Genomic DNA, 25,173 nt, shown 5'->3' with positions numbered 1-25,173 from the left:
ACAGTCTGTAGATCTAAGTGGGGACTCAGCTTCTGGTGGACCCAGCCCTTCCATAAGTTCATGGAGGCTACAGACTAGCTGGTCAATTCATTGCAAAGAGGATTAGTCAGCCACTCCTCAAACTAGACAAAGAGGAGGTCTTATTCTAACCCAAAGGCTCAGGCAGAAGATCCTAACATATTGCTTTATAGCTCCCATATCAAACTTGGTATAACTAGTGTGCTCAGAATTTAATCTCCCTTGATGAGCAGATACAATTTCCTTATAATGTCCTCCTCTGGGCCTAGCAGGAGGCCCTAGCTATAGAGGCAGGGTACTGTCCACCTCCAGGCCTGCCCTGGGAGTCAGCATAGTCAGAGAAGTCTTTGGCCCCAGTCCCCCAGAAGCAGGTGTATCACCTCAGGTTCTGCTGAAAGAAGCACATTTAGGCTTTAGGCTTTAGGCCTAGGATAACCAGGCAGAGGCAGTCAGAAGAGAAATGCTTTTGAGACAACATCATGGTCATGACTTGCATAGTTTTCTGTGTGTTAAGATTGCTCTATGCATTTTATGTCTATTCATACATTTCCTTTCACAGCAACTTCTACTCTATAGATGGAAAGAAGCCCTGGCTCAGAGAAGTTAAGTAACTTGCCTCAGGTCTCCCAATGAGTTGTTGGCAGCACCAGGACCTGAAGGCAGGCATCGTGTTTCCACAGTCCCACTGCTATGCCCTGGTGTATGTTGAGCGGCCTGCCCTGAACATGGGGTCTTTACCAGCAGGTAGGGTTTGCCAGCCAGGCAGGATTCTCAGCCTTGAGGACAGAGATGTTAGTTGACTGCTCCTTCATCCGTTTTCTTGAGCACATTCTATCTGGAAATTTGAAAGGCTATATTCTCACATGGACAGAGGCTCCCCTCTGTCCTCTTCTTGGAAAAGGCCTTTTCCCTAAGAGCCTCTTCTTGGAAGGAGATTGAAGTTTCCTCTGCAGACAGAGCCAACCCAAATGTTTGTCCTCAGGACCAATTTGAACTGCCCAAGTGCACAAAGACTTCAGTGGAAATTCCGGACTTCTGCAGCTTAGAACATGGCAGAGATGAATTCAGTCTGGAAATTTCAGTGTCTTACCCATGGACTCTAACTTGGAAGAGCACTGGCTATTCCACCGACAGGAATTAGCTGCAAGTGATCTAATTAGTCTACCATCTGGGGGCTTAGATCAAACACTCGAATTGTGGGTAAAGTCTTTCAAATACAATTGTAGTCATTTTATTGTTGATTCTAAGAAGTAACAGGAAAATGGGATCTATTACTTCTTGAGACATTTTGTAGGCTGTGAATATAAAATCATAGCGGCGAGAGAAAGAGGCAAAGTTTTTCTGAAAGGCTATGGAGTAAATTCTGTTAGAAGAAAAAGAGGAAGCCTTAGTTTCCACTGTTTGATACCATTTAGAAGTAAATATGATGCAGTGAGAGAGTAGTCATAGTCACTCTGGCTCATGGCGTGGTTCTGAAAGGCAGGCTCTGTCAAAGCACGAAGAGTTTCGAACCTTTGCTGAACTCACACAGTTTAGCCCCAAACTTGGTATCTGCCCCACGCTTCTAATCTGCACCTATTCTGACCTTCGGTGAACAGCACTATGAATACAAGAACCCTGAAGTCGACCCCACCTCCCCCCTACTGTCGCATGCCTATTTCCATTCTCAAAATCCTAATAATCCATTCATTGATGTTAATGCAGCTGGAAACCATTCTGCTCTCTCCATATAGCACCACCATATTCAGGTTCGCATAATCCTGCAACTGGATTTCCCAAGCAGCCTCCTAACAAGGAGCCCCGTCTCCAGTGTTCTCTTGCTCACTCCATTCTCTGTGTTGCTGCTGGTGTGATCTTTCTGAAATGTAAAAGGGACTCCACGGTCTAAAACTCTTCACTTGGCCCCTACAGGTACACGTTCCTTAGCCTGTGTACACAGTGCTACTCATCTGCTGTGGCTACCTTCACACCAGCATGTGGTTACTCCAGCTAATTCAACTAGCAATAGGTCCAAGATGCTGAATTGCTTTCTCTTCTCTCTTCAAGCTTTGTTTTCTGTTTCGATGTGCTTGGAATGCCCTTTCCCTGATCCCATACTCCCAAGAGAGACATGGAGAGGGAGCGAGAGTGGGTACTGGAGATGGATGTGCGTTAAAACACTTATGTGGAAGGACACCCCCTGAAACTGCTCATGGGAATCCCTATGGAATGGGGTTTCAGGGAGGCGTTAAGGGAGTGGTATTGTAGGATGTACTTTTTGCTGTCCTATAATGCTGAGAATTTTTTTATTGTGAGTATGCTTAACTTAATCTTATATTTTTCACCGTGTTTCCCATCCTCACCTTCAGAGATACTGATTTAATAGGGAAGCATCCAAGATTCTGATCTTCCACAGCCTCCCACCTCCACTTAATCAGGTTTTGGAATCATGGTTGAAATGATTATTTCCAGTATAAGGCAACTGACACCTTTGAGAAGAACCCCAACTCTAATATACAATAATTTTTTTTATTATTTCCTTTTATTTTATAGTAGCTTAATTCCACTACCAATACACATACTCAATCTCTACTATGCTTGAATTATATGGAAGAATTATAATAGCCTTGACAGCCATCTAAATAGCCACATTTGAATAAAGGGCCTAAATAATCATTGTAAAGCACGTGTTTGCACAGTAAGTTTCATAAACCATTTTAAAATTAAGGCAAACAAGAAAAAAAATCTATAAATACAAATATCAGGGTTTCTTAAATGCTGAATTGTTTTTTTAAATCTTAAATCTTAACACTAACTTGAAGACCATTTGATTGGCTCTCAAAACAATGGATATTCTAAAAGCATAAAACAGGAAGTTGTTACAAATAGCAGCTTTGGTATAACATATACCTATCTCCCTACATGTTTTCAAGTTTTTGACTTTGGAAAAATATAAACATGTAACTTTTTATAATTAACTTTTGAAAATATCAATAATACCTTAAAATTCAGACATTAGAGCATCTATTTCTTTAAACTTGTTAGTTATATTTTCAATACATTCTCCAGCTTTTAATTTTATCCCATCAATTACAAGACAGTCTTCTGCATAGTGGTTTTCAAATGGACCGCCTGCAGGAACTTCAGGGCTGCATTCAGATAACTGTAAAAATAACCATACAATTCATCAGAACGATATCAAATTTACTGGAACACCGGCTTAATTATTTGAACCAAATGTAAAGTAGTCAGTAACTCCACAAGCCACAGCAGTTACCCAAAGTGTTCTGTTATGCTGGTGGTCAAATAATGATCCCCATGTAGAGTATAATGTACAAGAAATGTGTTCATATAAGAATAACTTATTATTCAGGTTGTATTTCTTTCCCCCAATATTATACATTTTTAGGTTTAATATTACGTGTTGGAAAAACATGATCAGTTTCATTCTATGACTTTTCTATATTTATTTATTTTTATAATTATTATTATAGGGAATACAGCTTAAAACTGTTTGAGTCACACCTTCTATGCCTATCTTCTCCTAAGCCTCTGCATGACTTACAAATAGTGATAGCTTGATCTAGCTCGGTGGGAAGAGACACAAGTAAAAACAGTGCAGATATACATAAACACATACAAGATTTATAACTTCAAGATTCATTAAAGGTAGAGATAACTTCCATGAAATTAAGAAAAAAAAATACATGTAATTTATACAAGTATTTTCATGTAACATCAAAAACTGTACCTTTTAATACAAATAATTATTCAGCAAACTCTGTTTTATTTGTATATGGCTTATTTAATTTGTGAATTATTCTGGAAGATTTTATAAAAATCTGATATTAATTTCCTCTTCTTGCTTACAAAGTTGGGGCATGAAAACCAGTGTTAATATTAGCTAAGGAAGAGCATAATTAGGAAGGTGACTCTACTGAGGAAAATATTCTCATAAAACATTTCAATGACAAATAGAAACGAATTTTGATTATCCATGTGTGTATGCTTTCTTTTTTATGTTGTCACTCTCGCTCATTGGTATAAATGCTTGAGAGTTATCAACCTCAAACGTGATACATGAAATGAAGAATGAAAACACCATCAAATTTACAACTTTGAAAATAGCTTAACCAAATCTGCTCAGAGAATAAACATGCTTAGCACCTTAAAATTATCAGGTGGCTCTTTTTGGTGTGTTAGCTTATAAGAGGCCACTTTCTCCTACAAATAAAACACAGCTCCAGCGTTAAGCAGTGTTAACTTTGGAAGCCATATTAATTTTCCCTATTAACTTGAATGAATGAATGAATGAATGAATGAAAGAAGAAAGAAAGAAAGAAAGAAAGAAAGAAAGAAAGAAAGAAAGAAAGAAAGAGGAAAAAAAAAGAAACCCTTGTGGTGATCATTTCTTTTCTTTTAAACTGAAAATTGTCCCAGCTTTGATAGTTGGTTTCATTGCTATTCTTCTCATTTAAAAGTGAACAAGGCCCTAAATATACAGAACCTGGTGTGAATGCCAGACTTACAAAGCTCAGTGTGGAGAATGGCTTATGAACCAGTCTGCAGGAGGCACTCACCTGCCTGCCAGCAAGTTAAGATGGTTAATTTTTATAATTCTTAAGTGGCTTTTGAAAGCATAAAATATTACAAGAATCTAAAACAAAAAGCAAGCTCCTGCCTGGTGATATATTAAAACTATGTATTTTAACTTAAGGAATAAAAATCCAAAGTAATTTTCTGTTCTATCAAGTTACTAGTTATAATGGTAAAATAGAAGCCAATTCTGTGGCTGTAAAAGCTCCAGGACATCTCTATAAAAAATCAACCTGGCTGTATTTTTGAGAAGAGAAACTGCAAACACTGAAAACGTGTTGCACAAAACCATATGGTGCTCAAACAAAGCACACATTTGCTGGAAAAGACTAATTGTATATTAATTATATGTCTATAACATATATGTTGCTAATCTACAGATCCTGTTTGACAAAAGGTAAGATCTATAGAAAGAAAAAAAAATTTTTTTTTCAAAAAGGAACTCTAATTGGAAAAATGGCATTCACAACGGTACAAATTCAGGCACAAGTTGATGTTGCTGGTGCTACTTAAGAAAACTATGGTTTTCAATGTGGTAAGAGTTTTTAGCATTAATTTTATTTCCTTTTGGTGTATTGCTCTCTTTAACTGTAAATCTTGTATATTTTGATTTCCAACTCGGTAAAGGAGGTGTTTACGAATCATCTTTATTCTTGTTGAAGTTCTGAATGAAATCATGCAATTGGGCAGTCTGCCAAAGTGGGTAAACAACCCTGTCCACGTATAAATCCACCTTTTCCAGCATCTGAGAAGAGACAGACTCGGGAATGGGCAGTTGCTCAACAGGAGAATGTGGGAAAAGAGAGGAAGTAAGGAAGTCTCAGCACTTACTCTCTCCAGGGACTGCCATTGCCAATTCTCATCTGTAATAACAGCTAACCTTGGGTGTCAGTTACTATGCAAAATACTTTTCCCGGTTTGCCTTATTTAACCCACAAAGAAATCCTCTTGGGCAAGTGATAAGCAACTGTGCCAAATTACACAAGTCCTCCCTGGCAGGACTGGGCTTAGGACATTGGTATTATATTCCAGAGTAAGAACTCCCAACCAACTCCCAACTCCCAAGTCCCAAGTCCAGTGTTCTCTAGACTCCAGGCACAGCATATATCTAAATGAATGAATGAGAGAATGAATGAAACCTTAAGGATACATGACTTCTTGCTGCCATTTTTCTTCCTATCTGGAGAACAGCTGTACTGCCTTGAAGAAGTGTCTGCCTTGTGACTTATTTTTCTCATACCTACCACACTGCTGCTCTGTATTAATGACCTGGGCTTGTACCCTCATTTTATTTGCACAAACATGGAGCTGATTTGCTGGGAAGTTTGGTAATTTATGTTATCACATATAAGAACTGAATAAAGCAAGCATGCATGGCCTTTCTCAGTCCAACATAGCTAGCCAAAAGGAAAAAAAAAAAGACAAATCTAGTTATGAATGGTGAAAAGTATTCCAATGAAAAATTCTACCTCCAGTGTGTTAATAATGAGGTTTGTCCCTACAGAAGTTGTCTCTGTGCATGAACCGGGCAGGGCAGATTTCCTAGCAAGCTGCTCTTATCCAGCCTCCTCTCCTGACTGTGACATTGGCAGCGGTAGGCAGTTCTCTCTACGGTGGCACCCGACCGACTACTGTGAGCTCCTTCCACTCTTTCTGCATCCCAACCTCAAAGATCCAAAAACCAAAGGGCTCCTCCACACTCACAGATTTTTTTTTTTCAAAAACTGATAGTTGTATTCTGACCTTTCAACAGGTTACTAGTTTATTCACTTCAGGATAATCAAGGGCTCAAATTTCAGAAGGGAAAAATGTTTTTCATATAACTAAAACGTACAGCCAGGAACAATTTCTGCCATTGACAGAATCTGGACTTGCTATTTAGGCCTGATAATGATTACCGGTGCTACCTTTTCTCCTGCATTCACTTCTTCTCCACGCTCCTCTTCAGACTCATCAGGCGCTCCTGTGGGCTCTAGTGCCTGCTGCAGCATTTGCTCCAGCTCTTTTAGTAAAACTTCTGTCTCAGAGACAACTAAAAATCATCATTAATATAATAGAAAAAATGCTACATTTTAATTAATTCAATCTAATCCATAATCTTAAGCAATTCAAAAGAGAAAATCTAAATGTTACAAGACAAAAAACAAATATTTTGTATAGTTCTCACATATGGCCTCTGCTTAATGCAAAATAATTAAGGATTTCCAGGTGAATATTTTCCAATTATTCCTGTCAAAATGTAGGTGATATTCTTGCTATGTGTAGATCATAAAAAGCTCACTAGAAGTGTCTTGTTTTGCTTTTTTTTTTTAAACCAGGGCCAAACTAAATTGTTTTTTATAAACCAGAGGTCAGCAAACTTTTCCCATGAATGGACACAGAGTAAATATTGCAGGCTTTGTGGCCTCTGTCACAACGACTTCATTCTGCTGCTATAGTGCAGACCATACACGTGTACCTAAATAAATGAGAGTGACTATGTTCCGATAAAACCTTATTTACAAAAACTAGTGGCCTGTGGGCCAGTTTGCCATGCCTACAATAAACTATTAAAACTACTGTTTAAAAGGAGAGACGATGTAATTAAGTGGTCAAGCTAAACACAGGCTAGTCTACTCCTAATCCGAATACCAACACATCTTAATTGCCTAATATATGTATTATATATACGTGTGTATATATATATAAATACCACACTTACAAAATTTGTGTGTGTGTGTGTACTACTATGACATGAATTCACTGAATTTGCGGACATAAAATAATATCCCCACAAAAGAAATGAACTCCTATTAAATAACTCTATAGACTCAACTACTGATTAATAACATGCAGTTGGATTCCTGACTTAAATAAAATAAACATTTCTGTTTCATATAGACTTGTTGAAGTAAAAATCAAGGAAAGGAAGCCACATGTGGCCTGCTGTCCTGCACAACAGACAGATGGAGCATCTGAGAAGTCATTCCAAAGGCAACACGATTCAAAGCGAAAGGCCATGAATACACACCCCATTATTTTCCACTCGGGTGACAAAAACTGGACATAGTACCCTCTATTATCCACCATTCTTTGGCAGGACACCAAAAATCCCACTACATAGAACATCTAAAAGTTCATGGAACACGAAAACAGACCCACGCAGGACATATGCTTTGGAGCTAACCTATTATCAGTGAATATGCAAGCAGGGCATTCTCAGCACTAACATTCAGTTTTAATCTAATTGTTGAACATATTTAAAATTCTTCTAACTAATCATGTTTAGGAAGATTGCATATGTATATGCATCCCTTTATGTGTGTGTGTGTGAACACACACACACAGAAGTATCCTTGTAAACTAAGCATGTTTAAAGGTAAAAACCAGAGATTATTAATGTGAAAAGTCTTATGCACTGTTTCCTCCAGTTCAAAAGAATCCATGTTTTATTAGAATCTTCTTTGTTGGTAATTTCCTCTTATCTAGTACTCGTAAGAAAGAAAGTTTAAAATTCTGCTAGAACGTTATTAAATAATAGTGTCAAAGTCATGGGAGGTTATGAAATAGAAAATTTTCCCTTTGTTGGTTGTCACTACAGTATTAAAAAACAATTTTTAGTTAACATTTTTCACATCACAGTGTTGTCTACAAAAATAATTTTTCTGTCAGTACTTATCACTTGTCCCAAGTACTTTTTTATTCAGTCAACAAATTCAATTATGTGCCTACAAAGGGCAAGGGACTCAAGAGCAGGCATTGACCAACGAGCCTTCCTGGCCATCATCTCTTCCTAGCCAATCTCAGGTTTTCTCTATGGAAGACTTCTTTCCAAACAGTTTGAAAGTAGCTTTCTGATATGCCATTTGCACACCTTAGAATCAGTTCCTATGTTTAAAAACAAAACAAAAACTGTAGCTGACATGTTAGTTGTGTCCACATAGATATGTGTTCTGTGGTAATTGGTAAAGCGTAAGAACACAGAGTTTTAATCATTGCATTCTAAAACAGTGCTATTCAAAATTTGATGGGCATAAGAATCACTGGGAGAATTTACTAAAAAAATACATGAATGCAACCCATGTTTACCGAATCAGGATTTTCTAGAGGAATGTACATTTTTATTGAAGCTATTTTGTTTAACGAATTGACTTCTCTTTATGATAGATTTCTTACTAGTAACCTGTTACTGAACAGACAACTACTTGTGGTTATCTTCAGACTGATTCTCCAGTCCCACTTACAGATGTTGTGTTTTCCTACTTTATATTCTGAGTCTATGGAAATTGATACTGATATTTAATGCACTGTTGAGAAGATGAATTTTGAGCTATACTGTAAAGGAAAAATGGACACAAACATCTTTATATTTCTAAGGCTAGGCTAAAATACAATCAATTTATGATAATGAATGTCATTGCCAAATGGCATTGTAGGCTCTCTGTTTTCAAGTGATCTGGAAAAATATGTACACTGCCTTCTGCTCAAAGGGTAGACAAAGTAATGGATGACTTCATAAATCAACTAGGGTTCATAACACCAACTTGATTGATGTCAAATTCTGCTTCCAGAGCAATGGGAGGTTTGCTTTTCTAAATAGGTATTTCTATATTGTAAACTGACAGAATTCAAAAATAATTCTCAAGAAATAGCAGTTACCGTAATGTACAAACTAGGTTATCAAAATTGGCCAATGATATCCTCCAAAGATAGAGGCAGAATGAATGCCTTTGCTGATTGCATGACCAATCATCTTCTATCAATACTGATTATCCTGTGGTTTCCCTGACTTGTTTCAATTTGCTGTTTAGAGTAAAGTGGTAGCATTACAGTTATTCCATCACTCAGAAAACGTTTTTTTTAAAAAGGTAAGAAAAATATATCTCTTATACTGAAGTCCATACCTGGATTTTAAAAATGAATTTTTATAAAATAATCTGTGTGTTTTTCCATTCCTGATAAGAAATAGCTTACTGTTTGTCTCTTAAATAAATCAGTCACTATTTTAAAAGCCTTCAAGGTATACTTATGGGGTTTTCTCCAATCTGTATTTTTCTACTAGATGTTTAAAGAAGCTGTTTATTTCCTTATATACCCCAAAGCTGGTATTGAAAAATATCATCTGAAATAAATTTGCAGGGTCATTTCAATATTGAAATTTTGAAAGCATTCTTACAGAAGGAGGCTGAGTAGGAGGAAAAAGTACTTGGTTTTGTTTTGTTATTAAATAACCACAAACACTCCTCTTGTGTGCTTACAATTTAAATGTAGAGATGAGTACAATACAAGTTAGAATGTAATGAAGAAGAGAGCACCATTCCTGGAGGCACAAACAGAAATAGGAGGCAAGGAGCTTTCTAGGAAAGGGGCATGTGGGCCAACCCCACCTTTTACCCTAGAGGCTAAAGCTGACTCCAAACCAAGAGTAGGTGGGCAAAGTTTGTCCTGAGCAGCAAAAAATCACCTGTCTCCCTGTCCCCCTTCTACCTCCCAGCCCCAGCCCCTAAGGTCTTCATGCTCCCCTGGGGCTCACCCCATGATCCAGACCTTTCCTAGATTAACCATCTTTTTCCATGCTTATCTATCTCAGGTGGCTGATGAACACATCCTTTGCTAATTTGATAATGAGTGTCATAGATTATCAGTTGGTCTGGGGTAATCTGCCAATCTTTTTTTTAAACTTTTATAGACTGTTTACTACCCAAGAATAAAGGAGGTATTTTCTAACAAAAAACAATGATACAACAAAACAAATGATTAAAACCAAAAGACCAAAAGAAATCAAAACCAATTCATTAAGGGGGATACAAAGGGCAATAATGAGATTTTAAAAGTGCCTAGGTCAACTACCAGTACTGTGCCCAACCCCCCTGTATTTCACTTTAAGTTTCCTGATACTCAAAGCAACCAAGGAAACAGCTGCACACTTTGATTAATTTTAAGAAGATATGTGACAAGAGCACCTGGGTGGCTCAGTCGGTTAAGCCTCCGACTTCCGCTCAGGTCATTATCTTACGGCTCCTGGATTCAAGCCCTGCACTGGGCTCTGTGCTGACAGCTCAGAGTCTGGAGCTTCGGATTCTGTCTCCCTCTCTCTCTGTCCCTCCCTCACTCATACTCTGTCTCTCTCTCTCTAAAAATAAATAAACATTAAAAAAAGGAAGATAGTGACTGAGAAAAACCATATAACCTCTTAAGTGCCTTAGTTTCCCCATTGATAAAATGGGGGATATAATAATATCTAACTGTTTATCTTATATAGCTCTTGTGAGGGCTAAATAAACTAATATATTCACAGTGTTTAGAACAGTGAAGACACAGAGTAATTGATACAGGTGTTGGTATTATTAGTTCATCATCATAGATGAATTTTCTTGTCCCTAAACACTGAAAAAAAAAAGAGTTATAGGGACAATACAAATATAGTACATAATATTCCTGGTACTAATTTTCCCCAAAACATAGATATGCTCCACAAGTAGTTATTTCTTAGATTAAATCTATATAGCCATAGGCTACAGTTTAAAATATTTAATGATTTCTATTAATTTTCTATTAATTTCTATTCAATTTTTTCTATTAATTTCCAGAAATTCTCTCCTTGTTGGATAAGAGGGCTTCTACTGCATATCTTTATTACAGATGAAGCAACTGATACTTGGACAGATAAAGTAGCACTTAGTTAGCTCTCCTCCTGATCTCTAACTAAAGGACAGAGAAAAGAAATGGGTAGAGCTTAAAAACTAGAAAGGAACAGCAAATCTGGGTAGTAGGCTGCTGGGAGACTTTAGCACTTGGGAGTGTAAGGAAAGTGGCTCCAAAAAGTGGGGCAGACATTCAAGAAGAAGACGGTAGAATTTTCACTTGATCAAGGACTGATCCTACCTCAGGCTAAGAAGAAAAGGAGTGATATCAGAGACTTAGATCAAGGGATCCATGGAAATATGAGTAGGGGTAAAAAAACTGAGGAGGGTTAATTTACTGAAGAAGAACCACTCTTTCCAGAAGTAGTCAGCTCTTGCAAAGAACACAGTAAACTAGATATTTCTGTTTTTTAGTTGTTCAAAATGTGAAGAAGGAGTAAGACACAGATCAGGTTCACGGTCTGAACAATTAACTACTGAGACTTGAGAGCCATTCAGAATGTGAGACTCCTAAAAGGGTATCAGTGGATATCCATGGAGATGTATTCACCCATTTACACAGAAGAGTGATTTCCAGTCAATGGAGTCATGGCCCTGATGTCCTGGGGTTTCTTCCAAGGTAGCCCATTTGAGTCAGAGGGGGAAAGGATCCCAGCATTGGAGCCCTCAGCTGCAAGGTCTCCTAGTGGGAACTCAGTCCAGGGATGAGCAGACTTTTGCCTTTCCACAGCAATATCTGAACTAATCATGGGAGGCAAAGGGACAACTTGGCCAAGAAAAGGCACCTGAGTTAGCAGGAAAGCAGCAGCGGAATACATTTAAGAAGAGATAGAAACAACAGAATTTTGTGGTGGTTTAGGACAGGAACAAAAGGATTTTTAAAAAAATAACCACTCTGTCCTTCTTCTGACTGCTTTCCTTTCTTTTGATAAGACTAAAAATGAGTGGCTGATTTAGCCATTTGAAAGGCAGTGCCATAGGACCTGGGGATGGCCACAAAGGAGAGGGAGTATGGTGCGGGTAACTTCTTGGGGTTTAATGGGCTTTGAAACCTCTGCGTGGCTGCCAAAGTTCCATCTTGCAAATAAGCATTTGCCTACTTTTCAAGACTAACAAAAATGAAGGAAGAGTAAAGTGGTTTTGAAAACTTAAACTTTCTCCCCACATTCACCCTACTGTGTTCTAATGCCAAAGGCAATTAATTCAGCTGGAAGCCCCAAGCTGCTGCTTTTCTTCTTTCTCTCCCATTGGCACTCCTAGGCCCCCAATAATTTTGGAATGGGGAGGTCTGAATTTTAATGTATTGATGTAGGTATTTCCTCCCACAACTGCTGGTGCTTTATTTTTAAAAGAAATTAAATACATGACAGAGCCAAATTTAATGCAAGAGAATAGAAACCCAAAGACAACCCAAATACCTAGTATGAGAATTAATACCAAAATGACTCACTAAGAGTTCTCTTATATGTATATATGTACAACATTTTTTTTCTTCAAAGAACGGCAACTACATTCGGTAGAATTAGAGGTATAAGAACCAGAAGCAGGACAGGCCTTCACATACCCACATTTTCCTTTGACATGGCGTCATCTGAACAAACATTTTCGAAAGAGCATTTTAAAATAGGTTTCCTAGAAAAAGGATTTGACAGAATTAGTTTCAAAAGATTAATCACATATATTTAAATGGCCATTTATGTATATTCATTGATCATTGTAAATTATGAATATATTTCTTTATCTTGAGGTAATTTTCCTTGGTTTTTTAATACAGTAAGGCAGCATGATGCAGTGAAAAACCAAAGGGGAATAATATTGATCTGAGCCCTCACTAGGTGAAAAGCACTAATGATCTACCAAGTACCTTACATAGGCTTTTTTATGTAATTCTCACCCCGAAAACCTACTAAGTAATTGCTGCTCTCATTTTATAAAGAAACTGAGGCTCTGCAAAATTGAGAAATTTGACAATGTAGGTAATGGTTGAACATGACAGGGCTAAATTCTTTCAGACTGCAAAATCCATGCTTTTTCCACTACCTGTGTCACTGGTTTAGAGTTAGAAAACATTTGCTCAAATGTATTTTCTCTAACCATAAGATCTTGAGAAAGCCACTTAATTTCTCTAAGTCATAAAGTTTTCATCTTTTAAATAGAGATGATTATAACATACCCCCTACCTATTTGATGAGGTTACTGTGAAATATAACTAAGATAAGGCAATAAGTCTTTTTTAAAAAAAGGTAATTACTCATCCTCTGAAAAAGGACAAAGAATAAGAGGAGGACTATCATATCAGAGCCAGTATTTGTCTTTGAGCAGGACTACTCTTAATACAGCACTAATTATCATTCATCAAAAAAATAAACTGTATGGTTGGTTCAGTGATAAACACTAAAACTTGTCATTGGTGGCTTATCAATTCATTATAAAGGCCTGTTTCTGGTTTGCACTATTTTAAACTAAACACCTGCTTCTCATATGGTTGCTCACATGATATTAATCTTATACTGTTCTGGTTCAACATATTTATATAAACATAAAGCTTTCTCCATACTTCTAAGACTATTACTTATCACCTTAATTATTTTAGAAAATGTTAATGCTTCCCTAGAGAAAAAGAATCAAGAATCAGGGGTAAATGTCATAATAATTAAATCTATTACATACACTTCAATTTCATCACAATACTTTTCAATTAAAAAAAAACCCATACCTTATCCTTCTTCTAAATTTTGGTTTCTTTTTGCCAGTAGTGTTTCTGGAAACTTGCATCTATAAAATAACAACAAAAGGATGAATTAGTTCAAATGAGACTAGATGAGTTCAGTAAGATAATGAGTCCAAATGGCCCAAGTAATTTAGTCCAGAAGAAAAACTCTGACCTGTAGGTCTCAACCACACCTATAACTCTAAGTCAACCACCTCATAGTCACTACAATTACACCAATCTTCTCAACTTCCAGGAATGGTAGACTAATCCAATATGAATTCCCATCTCCCATATCTACTTCCCTTCCTCACTTCACAGACACATAATAATACAAAGTAAAACAATCTTTACATTTTTATACATACATGACCTTTAAAAAAGAAAGAACTATTCAGATGCCAGAAACATGTGGAATGCAAAACTATAGATAGGAACTGACATGGTGAAGGCCTACCAAAAGTGTATACCAGGATAGGGCCAAAGGGCTTGGGATTTTAATGTCTAAGCAAAGACGAGATGAAGGATGTGGAGAAATTGGAACCTCCCTACATTGTTGAAGGGAAGGTGAAATGGTAGAGCCACCCTGGAATATAACTTGATAGTTCTTCAAGATGCTAAATGTAGAATTGCTATGTGATTCAGCAATTCCATTCCTAGGTATGTACCAAAAAGAAACAAAACTATTATGTCCATACAAGAAAATGTATATAAATGTTCACAACATAATTATTCATAATAGTCAAAAAGTAGAAACAACTATCAATGGAGAGATGATATGTGATCTATCCATACAATGGAATATTATTTAACCTTTAAAAACAATGACTAATTATACTGAAAAATACTAAACATGGGTGAATCTTGAAACCATTTTGCTGAGCGAAAAGTGAAAAAAGTCAGAACCAAAGACCACATGTTGTAGGATTCCATTTATCCAAAATGTCCATAAATAGGCAAATCCATAGAGACAGAGAAAGATTAGTAGTTTCCAGGGACTAGGAAAAGGTGGGAAATGGGCAGTGACTGCCAATGGGTATGAGGTTTTCTTTTAGGGTGATGAAAAAATGTTCTAAAATTATAAAGTGGTCTTGGTTGCAAAACTGTGATTATACTAAAAACCACTGAATTGTATACTTAAAAAGAGTGACTAAATTACATCTCAATAAAGGTATAATTTTTTCAAAAACTTGGTGACATGGAAAAATGGAAAGTAAAGAGATAGAATATATCAACGACTAGCAAAAGGAACCCAATGTAGCAATATTACTGTTAGAAGAAAGCATAATCAGAGATAAAAAAAAGCTATTACCTAATGCAAAAAGAAACAATCCACCTAGAAAGTATAACAGTTCTGACCTGTCTATACATAAAATCTTAGCCTTAAAATACATAAAGCAAAACAGAAAAGAATTACAAGTAGAAACTGATAAATTTACAGTTAAAATGGGATATTTTTATTTACTTCCCATAAAAAACTTATAAAGCAAAAAAATTAGCAAAGAAACAGGAGAATTCAACAATACAAATAATAAGTTGAATCTAATAAACACATATAGAAACTGGCACTGAATAATTAAAGAATACATATTGTTTTCAAGCTTGAAACATTTACAAATTTGACCACCTCCTAGGTCACAAAGGAAGCCTCAAAATAGTAACCGCTGTTTTAGAGCCATACTCACTGACTAAAATACATTAAGAAATCAAACCCCAAAAGATAAGTGAATAAAATTTGTAAACAATTCATAGATGTAGAAGAATTTATACTGTCCCATAAACCTTTCTGTCATAAGAGTTATGATCTATGTCATTTAGGTCAGAGTTCTTGTCTCATATTTTAGTTACTGGTATATGTGACTTAGCTTCTCACTTGGTAGTACATTTGTCTCCATGCCATACCCTGCATGCCATAGGTGCAGATAAAGTGTTCGTGGAACAAATGAATGAGTAAGTGTTCAGACAGAGATACAATAAACACAAATATCACAAGGAGAATACAGTGTCAGTGTTCCCGTCCATTCTGAACTGTACTGTTTGTCGATTTAGGCTTTTAACGAATTCGTACGATTCACCCTCATTTCCTAAGACAGAACCTCAATGCCACTTTCACCTCTATGTTTGTTACCTTCTTTTATTTGTCTTTTCACTTTTACCTGCTAAAGTGAGCAGTGTCTCAGCCCATTTTGTCTAAATCTTTCATAGTTACACTGATCTTAATTTTACTGATCTTGAATTAAGTATCCACACTGCAAGGGTGGGATTTTTTTTTTTTCTAACATACTAAATGTTTAGCAGCTAGCAGAGTGCCATTCATATTGCTATGTTCAAACGCATTAACTATAATGAGATGAAGGTTGAATTTAATAACTCTCAAACATTATTAAATAGCTTAAATACCTTAATAATCATTCAAGGGAAGTTTGTAAAAAAACACTCAGGGAATTCATATTATTATGATGCCAAAAAAATAGGTGTTTTTTTTGTGATCTTCAACCTCAAGTTAATATTCAAATATTTTTTCCACCGTTTGTTTTATATACATATGAAAGTAAATAAGGTAAAAAGGTATATGGAACTAGATTGTCTAAATCATTGATCTACATCTCTATAAAGACAATGTACAGCTATTATTTTTAACTCATTATTAAGGATCAGCTTAAAGTATGTGCATATTTGAGTTTAAAGTGAAAGCGTTGCTACAAGGGGAAATAAGATTAAGGTAACAAAGTACAAACTATTTCATAGGTATTAATAGAAAGAAATACTGTTAAATAGCTACCATAAATCAGGAAGATTTCTGTTAGAGATAATAAATTCCTTCCTACTTTGTTAAATATTCCACAGCAGCCAAAATGAACTAGTCAGTATCACCAAATGTCCTGTGCTTTCCTGCTCCAAGGCTTTGATAAAATATGACGTGATGGAGAAGAACACTAAATTTGGAATGACAGGATCATGATTTGAATTTAATCCCTGGTACTTATTACCTGTATCACTTTTGGTAAGTCACTGACCACTGGAATATCTAGCAACACTTAACAAATATTTCCCAACTAAATGGCTATTCTGCATTTCAGGATATTCTTTTACAACTACTGCTTAAATAAATAAATAAATAAATAAATAAATAAATAAATAACTACCTCAGAGCATTTAGGGGTAAGATGAAATTAAATACCATGCCAGAAAGTATCTAACCGTACTCAACAATTAGTCTACGTTTGATCATTGTTTGTTTAACCTATTAGACTACTCCACTGGATTAGTGTCAGAATTCTATCCTTTTTCCTTAAAGCATTTGACAAATGGAACTTATTAGCACTTTGGTATGGTTGGACTTATGGTCCATTCATTCCCCAAGGTTGCCATAACAAATTACCATGAACTTGGTAAAGCATCAGAAATTGATTTTGTTATAGGGCTGTAGGATAGAAGTATGTCTCTTATGGACAGACTCTTTTGTGTGTGTGTGTTTGAAAAAAAAAATGTTTATTTATTTTGAGAGAGAGAGAGAGAGAGAGAGAGAGAATGAGGAGGGGAGGGGCAGAGAGAGAGAGATAGAGAATCCCAAGCAAGCTCCACACTGTCAACACAGAGCCCAATATGGAGTTTGATCCCACAAATCAGGAGATCATGACTTGAACTGAAATCAACAGTCAGATGCAAAACTGACTGAGCCACCCAGGTGCCCCTGGACAGACCCTTAAGGACAATTTCATTGGGTTAGGATCCACCTAATTCAGGATGATTTCATATAAAAATCCTTACCTTAATTACATCTGCAATGATCCTTATTCCAAATAAGGTCACATTCTGAGGTTCCTGGTACTTTTGGGGGCTGCTATTCACCCACAAGTAGATACTATAATCTTTATCTATTCCACCCCTTCCCCTTCTCTTCCTGTGTTACACTGCTGATTCTCCTATGTCGTCGAGCCCCAGGCTATTCAGAATCAGGACCACCATGTGAGAATCAGCAACAACTGAGAGTTTGTTAGACATGCAAATTCTTATGTCCATCCTAGGCCTACTGTGGGGTCCAGAAATCCATATTTAAATAAGCTATTCAGATGACTTGTATGCAAACTGGAGTTTTTCAGGCATTAGTCTATCTAGCCCACACCCATCCATACAAATATGTTGTATATTGTCATTGATTATAAGGAAACCACAGCAAGTATTAATTCTTTTCTTGTTAGATCTAAAAAAAACAAGAGACATACATAAAGAGGGCAAATGCCATTTACTGTGAAAAAACGTGTGTGTGTGTGTGTGTGTGTGTGTGTACATATATATAATGATAATTAGGATTACTGGCTTGAATTGCAAGTGATAGAAGTGCCTCTAATTGCCAAGATCAGATAATCCATAGGAATTGTGTTTACATCAGATTCATATAATCTTCATAAAGTGACTTGACATTGTCCATTTCCTTAAATCACTATTCATCTAAATGAAAATCATTTTATTTTTAAGAACAAGTTTGTTAGCTGTGTTAAATCTGAGGACATAAAATTTTGATTCAGCATTTTATGCTCATAGAAGACATAAATATGTTTTGTAACCTTCCATTGAGAGTAATTATCAGTCAATGATCACTAAAGAGATGCTTACTTTGACAGAATTTCCAAACATGAATCTGTGCCTTGAATAATGTACACAAACTCCTTGTCAAAAGTTATCATATAGAAGGAAATGCCAATATTCTCATTTCCCTTTGGAAAATCTACTGGGAAAGTATGCTTGGAATAAGGATGAAAACCAGTTTTATGCAGCATTGTAAGTGGTGGTTATTACTTAATCTGAGTATCCGGAGAGTACAAATAATAAAGTTAAGTCTTCGGACCTAGATAATGATTGTTTTTCAATCTTCTTTGAAAAGGGGGAAAGTTAAATAATCATTTTCTGGCTCTATTTTAAACACGATTTTAATAGAATACAAATCTAGTGCTTCTTACATAAATGTCAGTCAATTACCATATGCTCCAGTCCAGTCACTCTCACTAGAGTTCAGTATTCCTGCAAGATTTGGACAATATCAGAGATCAGTCCTTGGCAATATGATTTATAAATATCTTGCTGTCCCCTGCACTATCTTTAGCCATGTCTAAGTTCTCACTAAAGTACTGTGGATTTCTCTGCTTTGAGGGGCTTAGCAGAGAAAACACTGGAGTGTGTACTCAAGCAGTGAGCTGAGACACAGGAGAATATTTTCCCTAAAAATAGAAGTTGACCACTAGACCACCTTAAATAGAAGGCATGAAAGACTTTCTATTAACACCTCCCAATCCTGGCTGAGGATACAAGTAACAGCATACTTCAAGAAACTCTATGACTAGCTACTTCACTGACAATTTTTAAAGTCTTGGACTTAATTTTTTTTAATAGTTTTTGACTATCTATAGCAGGGATATAACACATAAATTCACTATGGTTTTTAAAAAAAATAGGAAAGATTTCAATTATACCTATAAAGAGATTAAGAATACTAAAAGCCAATAAAAACAGGGTGTCTAGAGACTCAAAGACCCCCATGAAAAGCAGCACTTATGTCACAGTTGTTTATCTGATTAAATGGTACCAGTAAATTAGATTCTTTCATCTCTATTTTGATATTCTAAGAATCCAAGTCAGTTGCAAACAATTCCTATTTGCACATAGTTTTTCCTAAAGCAAGAGGAATGTTAGGATAACATAGAGTCTCTAAGGAAGACTTCCCAGAATTGACACACAGGCCTACCTTGAAGATATTATAGGTTCAGTTCTAGACCACCGCAACAAAGTGAATATTGCAATAAAGTGAGTCAAATTAATTTTTTGGTTTCCCAGTGCATATAAAAATTATATTTACACTATACTGTAGTCTATTAAGCATACAAGAACATTATGCCTATGAAAACAATGTACATACCTTAATTAAAATACACTTTAGGGACACCTGGGTGTCTCTTAAGCACCCGACTTGGTTTTGGATAATGATCTGACAGTTCATGAGCGAGTCCCACATAGGGGTCTGCGCTGACAGGGTGGAGACTTCTTGGGATTCTCTCTCTCCCTCTCTCTCTGCCCCTCTCCCACTTGCATGTGCACATGCATGGTACCCCCTCTCAAAATAAATAAATAAACATTAAAAAAACACTTTATTGCTAAAAAATGCTAATCATCATCTGACTTTTCAGTGAAACCTAATCTTTTTCCTGGTGGAGGGTCTTGCCTCAATGTTGACGGCTACAGACTGATCACAGTAGTGACTGTTGAAGGCTGAGATGGCTGTGGCAATATCTTAAAATAAGGCAACAATGAAGTTTGCCACATCAATTGACTCTTCCTTTCACAAACAATTTCTCTGTAGTATGTGATGCTGTTTGACAGCATTTTACCCATAACGGAACTTTCAAAATTGGAGTCAATCCTCTCAAACCCTGCCACTGCTTTATCAGCTACATTTATGTACTATTCTAAATCCTTTGTCATCATTTCAACAATCTTCACAGCATCTATGCCAGGAGTAGATTCCATCTCAAGAAACCAGTTTCTCTGCTCATCCATAACAAGCAACTCCTCAATTGTTCAAGTTTTATCATGAGATTACAGCAATTCAGTCCCATCTTCAGGCTCCACTTCTAATTCTAGTTCTTTTGCTATTTCTACTGTATCTGCAGTGACTTTCCCCAGTGAGGTCTTGAATAACTCAGTGTCACCCATGAGGATTATAATCAACTTCTTCTAAACTCCTGTTAATGTTGATAATATTTTGACCTCTTCCCATAAATCACAAATGTTCTTAATGACATTTAGAATGGTAAATCTTTCCCAAAAGGTTTTCAATTTACTTTGCCCAGATCCATCAGAGGAATCACCCTCTATGGCAACGATAGCCTTTTGAAATGCATATCTTAAATAATAAGACTTGAAAGTTGAAATTACTCCTTGACCCATGGGCAACAGAACGGATGTTGAATTAGCAGGCATGAAATCAACATTACTGTCATCGTACATCTCCATTATAGCTCTTGGGTGACTATATTCATTGTCAATGAGCAGTAATATTTTAAAAGGAATCATTTTTTCTGAGCAGTATGTCTCAACAGTGGGCTTCAAATATTCAGTAAAACATATTGTAAATAGATGTGCTGTCATCCAGGCTTTGTTGTTCCATTTATAGAGCACAGGCAGAGCAGATAATTTAGCATAATTCTTAAGGGCCCTAGAATTTTTAGACTGGTAAGTGAACATTGGCTTCAACTGAAAGCCACCAGGTACAATAGCCCCTAAGAAGAGAGTCAGCCTACCCTTTGAAGGTTTGAAGCCAGGCACTGACCTCTCTCCAGCTATGAAAGTCCTAGATGGCATCTTCTTCCACTATATATAAGGCTATTTCATCTATAGCGAAAATCAGTTGCTTAATGGAGCCACCTTCATAAATTATGCTAGCTAGATCTTTTAGATAACTTGCTATGGCTTCTACATCAGCACTTACTGCTTTACCTTGCAATTTTATGTTATAAAGATACCTTCTTTCCTTCAACCTTATGAACCAATCTCTGCTAGTTTCAACTGTTTCCTCTATAGCTTCCTCACCTCTCCAGCCTTTGTAGAATTGAAGACAGGGCCTGGATTAGGCTTTGGCTTAAGGGAATGTTATGATTGGTTTGATCTTCTATCCAGAGCACTAAACTTTCTACATATCAGCAATAAGACTGTTTTATTTTCTTATCATTCATGTGTTCACTAGAGTAGCATTTTTGATTTCCTTCAAAAACTCTTCCTTTGCATTCACAACTTGGCTGTTTGGTATAAGAGGCCAAACCTTCGGCCTGTCTCAGCTTTTGACAGGCCTTTCTCATTAAGCTGAATCATTTGTAGCTTTGGATTTAAGGTGAGAGACATGTAATTCTACCTTTCACTTGAACACTGAGAGGCCACGATAGGGCTATTAACTGGCCTAATTTCAATACTGTGCGTTTCAGGGAATAGGGAGGCCCAAGGACAGGGATGGTAGACAAAGAGGGTAATGGATGGTCATTGGAGCCGTCAGAACGTGTTTACCAATTAAGTTTACCGTCTTACACAGGCATGATTTCTGACACCCCAAAACAATTACAATAGTAACATCAAAGGTCACTGAACACAGATCAGTGTCACAAATATAATAATAATGAAAAAGTTTAAATATTGCAAGGATTACCGAAATGTGACACAGAGACAGGCAGAGAACAAATGCTGTTGGCAAATTGGCACCAATAGACTTACTCAATGCAAGGTTGCCACAAATCTTCAATTTGTTAAAAAACACAACATCTGTGATGTGCAATAGAAAAAAATGCAATGAAATGAGGTATGCCTGCATTTCAATTAAATGCTAAAAAAGCTGATGCATGAGAGCATCCAATGGTTATAGTACTCATATTACACCTTTGTTCTGGATAAAAGAATGAACATTGAGAGCTTTATTATCTGTTTCTTTGCTCCATCAGCTTGAGTGGTAAAGATAACCAGCCTGATTCTTTGACCCATGGACACTGTCAAATCTTCTGAGCCTTTATCCTCAGCATTGTGCAAAAGAAGATGATCTCTCTTCTATATTGGAATACATAGACTCTACACAAGAGCATAATTAAAAAAATATATTCTTTAAGAAATTTTGTCTAGATCCAAGTCTTTAAATCAACTCTCTGAGGATTTCAGAAGTTGCAATGGAAGACATTCTTGCACTTACATTCATTGGAGGGCATGGAGGATATATCTCCCTTTAATCTGTATGACTATGTATGTCCCCACTATGTAGGGGACATACAGATTTAAGATGTGTGCCTAATATATGTATTTCATGATACAGCAAATTATTTTGGGATCAAAGTGAAGGTATTAAATACACAAGCAAAAAGAAAGATAAGTATCATTTCAAAGTCATTATAATTTTAAGTGATTAAAAGGTAATAATTTATAGGTCTTCAAGAAGGCAAGAGAGTTGTATTGTCTAATATAAATGAAAAGTTGGAAGGCTTGTTGGAAGAAGCCAAATGTTTATAAATTTGAAATTACAGATGAATTCTAATACGTTATGAGTAAATTCTCCTAATTTTCACTGACATTTTATTTTTTCCAATGATAACTCTTTTCCTTTGCAAATAGAAAAACAGTAGTTATTACCATTAGGCATAGAAAGATCATTTAATATCTAGTGCAATACCTACAGTCTATAAAATACAAACTCATTATTCAAATTCCTATTATACATTAAATCAATAACCACTCTCTATTTATTACTAACATTGTTTTTGGTTTTAATGGAATGGGATAAGGAAGGTGATGGCGGATGAGACATATTCCAAGCTTTAGAAGAAAAACAGATTCATCTTGTATATAGGTTGATGTTGGAGACGTGACCGATGGGTCTCTGAATCAGAAAGAAAAGATAATACTTGTAATGAATATAATCAGCAAAATAAGTGGAAGAAAGCTGCATAACATAACCTTTAGTTCCAAATAACAAAAAGGACAATACCTAGAAACTTCATGTGATAACCAGGACTCAACATGAAGAGATTTTTGTTCTTAACAAAAGAGCAATCACATTTTGTAGAATTATCTCTATTGCCTTCTGGCTCAACATTAAAATATAGAGTAGAAAACAGAGAGAGTAATAGTTGAAAAGTTTTGAATTTTTTTAAGTATGTAAGAACTCAAATTCCAAGTGAATTAATATTTTGAGTGAATGTTTAAATGGGTATTATGTGTACAGAAGCAAAAACTGTTCTGTTCAACACTTCTATTATTTTAGTGTCAACATTCAAAAATGATACTTTTTGTTTGTTTTCAGTAATTGGGACAAAAACAATTCTTAAAAGAGAGAAAATTATTGATAAACATAAATTTCTGTTTACCAAGTACCACATCTGCATAACAAACCTTGAATTTTCTCAGATAATCACTGCACTGGAAAAATTACTGGTTTAAGAAGGCATCACCAATATTCCTCTCCACTTGCACCTTCTACAGCACCCCTGAGAACTACAACCCCAACAACAACAGGCAGCCCAACAGTCCTGAGATGGTAAAGATGCCTTGAATAGCCAGCTGCTAGCCAACACATCTTCCACAGCAAGCAAGCCCCGTGAACTTGGAGAATAGCATGCATGACCTTCACACTAGGACACTGTTGCTTCATCTCCAGGGAAGATAAGGCACATTTTCGCCCTATCCCCCAACTCCCACTGACCATCTTATTAGAATGACAAGGAGAGAAATTTGGCTAAAGTCGGATCCATGGACTGAAAGTCAAAGCAAAGAAAGAGTTAGGCAAATATTTAAGTCCCAAAGTAAACTTTGTTCAAAAATTTAAGGAGCAAATATAATCATTCACACCAGAAAACAGGTACTCTGAGTCAAGGGATCTTTGTTTGCTCTCATAAGTGGTATATAAAAACCTCTGGGGAGCGTCTGGGTGGCTCAGTTCTTTGAGGGTCCAACTCTTGATTTTGGCTCAGGTCATGATCCTAGGGTCATGGGATTGAGCCCCACATGGAGATGGGTGTGGATGCCTGCTTAGGATCCTCTCTCCCTCCCTCCCTCCCTCTCCCTCTCTCTCTCTCTTTCTATCTCTCCCTCCCTCCCTCCTTCCCTCCCTCCCCCTCTGCCACTCTCCCCAACTGGTGCACTCTCTCTTGCTCTCAAATTAAAAAAAAAAAAAAAAAAAAAAAGCTCTGGATATCCAAGATCAATCCATTTTCTAATTTTAGTATTTTACTGCTAATAGTTACCTATAGAACTCCCATAGATTGTAATTCAAGATAAAGAGGGAAATCTTACAAACTAATTAAGCATTTTAGTTATTAATTTACTAAAGAGTATCTTGTTAAAAACCAGGGCACCTGGCTGGCTCAATCAGGGGACCATAAAACTCTTGATTTCAGAGTTGTGAGTTTGAGTCCCATGTTGGGAATAGAGATTACTTAAAAACAAAATCTTAAAAAAAAAATCACTTCCCTGGAAGTCTATTTTACAACACTGCTTTATAGTGGTACAGGATAATTGAAATTACTATAAAAAGATGATTTAAAGTGATAAATGGATGATTTTCTACATTAATATATATTTATATGTATTTGAAAAATGCAAATGCACAACAAAATAGTACAATTACATTTTAAAATTTAGATTAGGAAATGTTTTGGGGTGATAAAAATATATTCCTCTTTTTTAAAAAATATATTGATTTTGGGAGGGAGTGCAGGCAGGGGA

At 36.3% G+C, this 25,173-nt stretch overlaps 1 protein-coding gene across 4 annotated transcripts in view; it reads right to left on the bottom strand.

Annotated features, from left to right (window-relative positions):
• Positions 1–25,173, bottom strand: part of ZCWPW2 (zinc finger CW-type and PWWP domain containing 2) — a 149,263-nt gene that overhangs the window by 9,134 nt on the left and 114,956 nt on the right. For 2 of the 4 annotated variants that reach the window (XM_053221553.1, XM_015083774.3), the window contains 4 exons: positions 13,933–13,991; positions 12,781–12,848; positions 6,501–6,625; positions 2,521–3,160 (listed from right to left, as the gene is read on the bottom strand). In XM_053221553.1, the coding sequence (XP_053077528.1) occupies positions 2,999–3,160; positions 6,501–6,625; positions 12,781–12,848; positions 13,933–13,991 (414 nt within the window). In that variant the 3' untranslated portion in view covers positions 2,521–2,998. Of the gene's footprint in view, positions 1–2,520; positions 3,161–6,500; positions 6,626–12,780; positions 12,849–13,932; positions 13,992–25,173 lie in introns of those variants that run through there. The other 2 variants (XM_053221552.1, XM_027040875.2) reach the window with 2 other exon arrangements.

The sequence above is a fragment of the Acinonyx jubatus genome, chromosome C2 (assembly GCF_027475565.1).
Source record: "Acinonyx jubatus isolate Ajub_Pintada_27869175 chromosome C2, VMU_Ajub_asm_v1.0, whole genome shotgun sequence".
Lineage (NCBI taxonomy): Eukaryota > Metazoa > Chordata > Mammalia > Carnivora > Felidae > Acinonyx > Acinonyx jubatus.
The sequence above is the reverse complement of the archived record's forward strand: the minus strand, read 5'-3'. Positions and strand labels throughout refer to the sequence as shown.